Below are 7140 nucleotides of genomic sequence, written 5' to 3'. Positions count from 1 at the left end.
GTACAAATAGTAAATGCCGATGTTTTCCTATTATAAATTTTGGGGGAAATAGCCTGTATTTCCTCAATGTAAAATGTCAAAATTTCTCAATCACTTATTAATTTTAAAAACTTATTCCACACAGAATCTACACGTAATTTCGATCCAAACTAAAAGGAAAATTCGCAATAACGGAAAACATCCTCTGTACGTACGTACCCCGCTCCCCCCGTGCAAAATCATTCAGTTCAGGTCCATTTTTCCGCGTTTTTTATTTTTTAAAATCCTTCTCGCTGACGACAGCCACACGTCTCTTTCATTTCGTTTTTAATGTCGCAATTCAATTTGAAAATAAAAATCCGTGACATCAAAGTCCATCGAAAAATTTTCTGTAAATCCTGTTTTCGTAAATCCAGTTTAACCGGAATTTTAATACCCCTGAAATATATTATGATAAATCTCCATCTACAATAGATCACAACAAATTGAACAATGACGGTTAAATCCTCCAATTTATCCATTAAGACTGACTATCACTCGATTACGTCCACCCCGTTAAACTGTCAAAACTAATCTGACCGAATTTTACGTTTTCCGTGGAAATATATATACTGCGGATGCGTACTCCCCGTCGGGGCCTCATCTACAGAACTCTAGCGGAAGTTTGGATGCTGCAAAGTTATAAAGTGGGCGGAGCAATTTTTGATTGATCGTGTCACAAATCATTTAGAGAACTCGACAGGTTCTGTATCGTAGATACAAATTTGGGGGTGGAGACTCGTGCTAAAGCACTCGTCCACCCCCAAATTTGTATCTACGATACAGAACCCGTCGAGTTCTCTAAATAATACTTACAAATCTTTTTTTAGGTGTGGATCACGAGAAAGAATTCAAAATGTAGCATACTGTTAGTGAAAAAATGACAAAGAAGAATGTTATTTACAAAGACTTTCATACATATGTATCTATTTATAGCACAGATGTGTGCTGGTAAGTACATATGCAGTCACGTACATGTGCATGAGAAACATTTTTTTTATCAAACAGCATTTTATATCACACAATGAATATCTTACGCTTAGTGTCCTTTTCTCATTATACATTGTACTAAAATTATCGTTTATAATGATTCTAGAATTGTTAATTAAATCATAAATAGATAATCAAATTATACCTTAAGTTTCTCTGTCTAAGTAACACTGTCGTTTGACGAGAAATGGCGTACGCCAGAGGCTGGCTCACCCTCCATCCCTCTCTTAGCATCTTTATGGTTGGCTGAAACAAATCTTTCCAGGGAAGTTTGCCGCCAATTTTCCAAGCTTCATACAATCCTTTAATTTCACTGGTACTCCTATGGCTAAACCACCTAGCAAAAGGGATGGAAAGAATATTAATAATATTCCGCAAAAAAAATTCCGAAAATATGCAAAGAAAATAGAAAACTATGGAATCCAGAGAGGTCCACATAGTTCACTATCGCGCCATCAAGGTTGCAGTCAATAGTGCAATGGTGACATCATGGGAAATTTTACGATGAAGCGATGGTGCGATGACGATGAAGCAATAGTGCGACGGCGATGACGCGATGGCATGATGAAGCGATGACGATGACGCGATGGCACGATGAAGTGATCACGTGTCGGTGCGTGGCGATGACTAGTTGGTGCAATGACCATGGCGCGATGGGACGGTGATGACGAAGCGATGTTCAGTATCTTCCCGTCGTTTTGTTGTTAAATTACTTTTCAAAACAAATATATCTTGTAAATATAATTACTGCAGTTCTGCTGCTGTAGGTTACCTGAGTGACTCAGGTAACCTACAGATGAGACATAATTATATGTACACTGTACATTGTATTTACATTTCTAAAAGTTTTAGTTAAAGCGATAAATGTAACTGTTTTTGGTTTCAATTTGTATTTGATGGATTATGGATCTTTACTGCACACTGTTTATACATGTACCATTACATTGTCAGGTTTTGGTTTCAATGTTTCCGAAAAAGAATTGTTTTGAAGACTTTAATTTGGTTAATGCAGAAACAAACTATATTACGAGTATTAGAGAAATTGTAGCAATTATAGGGATAAACCCACTAGTTTATATAGCTGTTAATAAAATTGTTACTCATTTTTACCTTCCGTTGAAGATTTATTCTCTGGCACATACATTTCTTCTGTAGCTCCCCCTGGCGCCATCTCGCGGGCTATGATTGTGTAGGCTGTGTTATTTGCCCTTTAAAATTAAAAACTTGAAGGTTGAATGACCTTAAAGAAAGTTATTTGTAATGTGTACAAACAGTGTAAATTTTTAGTAATCTGTAATTTTAATCAAATAAATTAAGTTTTTAAACAAGATTTCTGTTACAAGACTAGCACATACCTATTGTATACAGTCATGAAATGCCCTCCTCCAATACCACAACTGTGACTGTTATCAACACACTGACAAAGAATGGTGGCGATAGCAGCATCTACCACGGACCCTTGTCGCCGGCCCATGATATCTCTGAAATCCAGTACAGTTAAAAATGGTATTTGTTTTAAAGCTGTTTTTTGGCATTATTTTTATCATTCATTCCTATACAATATGTCCAACGATTCCTTGTCGGAAAAATTAAGACACTTTATATATTTTTCTTAAATTAAAATGGTATTTGAATTTAATTAGTTGTTTTTATTTTTTTTTGTTCATCCGTACATAAATAATACGTGTAGTTAAAAAAAATATACAGAGGTATGCCTTATAGACTGTAAAGAAATTAAGAAAAAAAGATCCAGGAAGTCACACATGAGAAAAACATACGTGCCGATTTGTGCGCAGGTTCCGGTATCGGATGCAATGGCAGCGTATCGATAATGACCCTCGATTGATGGGGTTCCCTCCGGAGCGGGTTTGGTGGTGGTGGTGGGTGGCGACCCTGTGGAGGAAGGTCCCGATTCCGTCCCTTGTTCTCCACAAGGTGTTTGGCTGGAATCCTTGTCTCTAGTTAGCACAAACCCGAGGCCAAGTCCGAGGGCAATAATACAGGCGATGATGAGAAAAGTGGCGATGATTATCAAACGCCCTTGAGACATTTCTTTGGACCTTTAAATAACCAGGAAAGCCTTATTACCTACTCGATATACCGGTAGATACACGATTTTTTATATAAATGAACAGAAGCTGCAAGATTGACATTCGTGTTTCTTTCATCCACGTAGAATAGATACGAGAGAGTCTTTTAAATAATTGTCGAAACGGGATTAACGGGCCCTGAGTTATTACTTAATGAGATGAGTGACGATTATTTTGACAATTTGAAGTAATTAAGTGTCAACTGGAATGTCTCAATCCTGCTCCAAAAGAAATTTCATTGATAAAGAAAAGAATAAGTTCAATAATAGAAGAATTCCACAGATGAACAGTTTAGTTTTTTGAAATTTAATTAATTTAATATTTTAAAAAGTTATTTTCATTCAAAAATGTTAATTTTGCTCGATGATATATATATACCGGTATATATCTTGTACCCTTGAAAATAGGCTTGGGCCTACCTTTTTTTCAAAAACAGTTTTTTTTTCGTCCAAAATTGGGTACAGTGGATTTTTACTGTTTCAAAAGAGATAAAAGATACCACAGAGTCTTACACATCTGTTTCATATTTAGATATTTTACTTAAAAAAAGACGTCAATGGTAATCTTACAACCTAGATTTATGATAAACGTGATTACTTTAACTTTTCTATTGTAAGCTTCCCTAACTTATGCAGCTATATACCTTCACCAAAGGAGTTTATATATCTCAGTTGATTCGATACGCAAGAGCATGCTCTATGTATGAACAATTTCTACAACGAGGTAAATTATTGACAAACAAGTTGATGAAGCAAGGATTTCAGCAGGCTCGTTTAGAGTCATCATTTCGTAAGGTCTATGGTCGATACAATGACCTTGTCAGCAAGTACAATTTATCATTGAGTCAAATGCTGCCTGACGTTTTTCATAGTAATTGTTAGGCCATTAATTACACACTGAAATGTCGACAGATTTTCCCGTTATTTCCTGATCATGACATGGAGCACACAGCGAGTGTGACCGGTCGGCAGGGGATGCTCACTCCCCCATGGCACCTGATCCCACCTCTAATGGTTTAGAGGTCACTTTTCCCTCTGCTTCAAAATGTGTACAGTTTCATGGATCATCTAGTGAGCTTGAAAAGTGTTCATAATTTCCATAAAGGACAAGGTACATGGTAACGGCCGAATCTGACCCCTTATTTGATGTAAAAACCAGAACAATGTTAAAATCGTGATAGTTTGAAGCTAACAAATTAAAAATGCTTGTTTCAAAACCAGCACTAACTTTGATTCAAAGCTTACACTGAGGCCACAACAGAGTGCAGAAGTAAGACATTTTCCCGATTTTTAAAAAAAAATTCTGGTGGAATTTCATCATATTTGAGATACGTTTCTCTTCGGGAGGCACAGAACGCAAGCTTGCCTCTTTGAGATTTTTATAGATAAAATGCATCTGATACTAGTTTATGAAATATTAAAATTTGGTAGAAAGGCAAGTTTGAGATCTTTATATTTTTCCAAAACAAAATGTGCTGTAAAATCGATAGAAAATCCAGAACTGGACATATTTTCTTACCTTTCTGTCACTTCTGTGTATCCCTTAGAACTAATACTCATTTTGTGGCAGGGGTGACAACAGGTTTTTGTTTTTAAACTGTTGCATCATTCTTAAAGACACCCTAAATCATAGGCCAAAAAGGGGTCTTGAATATCTTGTCCTTTCATGAAACGGGGGAAAAAATAGCTTACCCCATAATGTATCGTGACTCAGCAAGTCGTGTACTGTCCTTTGACTCTGAATGAAATTTTGTTAGACTGGAATAAAAATTTAGAATTAGTTAAAGAAAAAAAAAAAAGAAAAGAAAATCGAAACGGCGCGAGATAGATAAGTATAAGAGCCGCAATATAAAAGCTTTTTTGATTCTTCTTTGTAGAGTGTAATGGAAATCTAAATCGATCTTTGAATCAAGTATTTAAATTATCATGCTAAGTAAATATTGCATGAAAAGAGATGCTTGCAAAATTTTTCAGACATGTGTCCCAGAAAGAGAGAAAGAGAGAGAATAAATACCCAAATTTGAAAGCAAACTATCTTTATATGTCAGAAAATTTAATATAGTGATCAATAAAATCATAGTATCATGTGTAGAAATTTCTAGAACTCAAAATTCATTGACTAATTGAATATCCCGAACTAAATTTCATGACGTTGCGCACGGTGTTGGTTCATATTGACGTTATGTAATGATTTCACATTATTCAAAAAACGATCTTACACCTTCATCATCCATTTGGTACTTTTCTACGTATTCTTAGATTTCACCAGGTTTTCATGTATAAATTTTGAAAATTGATTTCTCTGTCTATCTCCGTAACCCTTTTCTCTTCAAATTTGAGCTTCCTTGCATACAAATTTCCCCCCATTTTTATAAAGTTCAAAATATGCCGCTACAGTTCACATGCTCTGGGGTATCATCAGAATTGTAACGTACATTGTTTATTTTGACATGTTAGATTTCCTGACCCAGAATAAATTGAATGGACGAGATTTTAAAACGTACCAATAGAGAGGAGTATGGTTGATCACGAATGAATGGGCCACAGATCCAATGTAAATATTTGAATAATACTGGCAAAGTTAAAAAAAATGTAACGGCGAGAGACCAAAAGCTGTGCATATTTTTTTGTTCAAATGGGGTTTAATTCTAATTTCCGAATTAAAAGAAAAATTACCTTTTAAAAAAATCATTTAAACTACATGTTACCTCCTTTATTGTCAAGTTGAAAGAACTTTGAAGATATTTGTTTTTTTTTCCACTTAGGACCGAAATATTATGACGAGAATGCACCTCAAGTACCATGTAGACGTGGACGCTACTTGATATTTCACACTTTAAGAGATTTATAACCGTATTTGTTGACAATATAAGGACTATCGGCTTGATGCGTAAACACGGCTGGTTACTTGTAACATGACAAGATAACAAGGGTCTTGGAATGGTCAGGTTGACATACGTAATTATAATGTGTGATATTAAATGCCAGTTTGTGTATGGTCTACTTGTAATTAAGCTAAGACAGGGATATACATGTAATATTTCATTCAAGCATCGGAATAAAATGAATTTCCTATTAAATATAATATACATGTATTATTAAAATAATGAGGATCAGAGCCTATACTATCAAATTTATAGACTGGGTGACGATGAAAACGCCGTGTTAAACACAAGAAAATGATAACAGATCCTTTAAAGGACTTTGTAATAGAAAATAGAAACGCACGACATTCTGTATAAAGTACTGTCATTTTCAAGTAATCGTTAGATTGTACATGTATATCTTTCAAGTTCCGTGAAGGACGGAAGAAGTTTCCAATGATGAGCATTCACTTGTAATAAAGGTGTAGAGACAGTACTTAAACGCTGCATGGTTGGAACGAGAGATACGTCTGAATGCACGTTTTAACAAATTAATATAAACACAAAGAAGAAAGACGTGAAAACGGAGGAAAAATAACTTACCTTTACTTCCTTCCTTTACTCACTGCTGTCCAGCGCAAGCACAAAGCCTTTTAAAAATCCTTTTAAATTTATGTATAGAAAAATCCCATTACAACAAATGCCTGGTCAGTAAAAAAGGCCGTATTTACATTTTTATGACCATAAGCAAACGCTAAACAAAAATTCTGACCTAGCAAAATTTTGCAACAAACAGGTGAGATTCCCGTGTCGTTTAGTTGTTCATTCTCCAGTCTTTTTAAGTCAGGAATATACCGGATGCACCTGTACGTAAGAGATGTTTGTTTATGTCAAGTTACACCTTAAACACCGAGTAGAGAAAGGTAGCGTTAACAAGGCTGTTTAAAAGGCTTCTTATACGAAAGAAAGGACATAGAATTAATTGTAGAACTTGCATGCGTTTTAAATGATAAATATGAATGCAATTTTTCAGGTTTTCATTACATGTTTTTTTTTCCTTTTCTAACATAATTATCTAAAAAAAAAACAAAAAAAAACATGTTAACACGGATCTCAAAATTTAAATAGGATAGGTGTGGTAATATTTCGGAAAACACAAAACCAAATTAACACTCTTAA

At 35.0% G+C, this 7140-nt stretch overlaps 1 protein-coding gene across 1 annotated transcript; it reads right to left on the bottom strand.

Annotated features, from left to right (window-relative positions):
• Positions 1-1756: 1756 nt before the first annotated feature.
• LOC134269970 (scoloptoxin SSD14-like) lies at positions 1757-6786 on the bottom strand (the record flags this gene model as incomplete). The annotated part of the gene is made up of 6 exons (XM_062752143.1): positions 6565-6786; positions 4790-4855; positions 2787-3068; positions 2364-2489; positions 2119-2216; positions 1757-1798 (listed from the first exon to the last, which is right to left on the bottom strand). Coding segments are annotated over exons 2-6 (553 nt in total), but the record flags the coding sequence as incomplete, so codon positions are not given.
• Positions 6787-7140: the final 354 nt, after the last annotated feature.

The sequence above is a fragment of the Saccostrea cucullata genome, unplaced genomic scaffold (assembly GCF_032062105.1).
Source record: "Saccostrea cucullata isolate Sc308-1 unplaced genomic scaffold, CSIRO_AGI_Scuc_v1 ctg14926, whole genome shotgun sequence".
Lineage (NCBI taxonomy): Eukaryota > Metazoa > Mollusca > Bivalvia > Ostreida > Ostreidae > Saccostrea > Saccostrea cuccullata.
The sequence above is the reverse complement of the archived record's forward strand: the minus strand, read 5'-3'. Positions and strand labels throughout refer to the sequence as shown.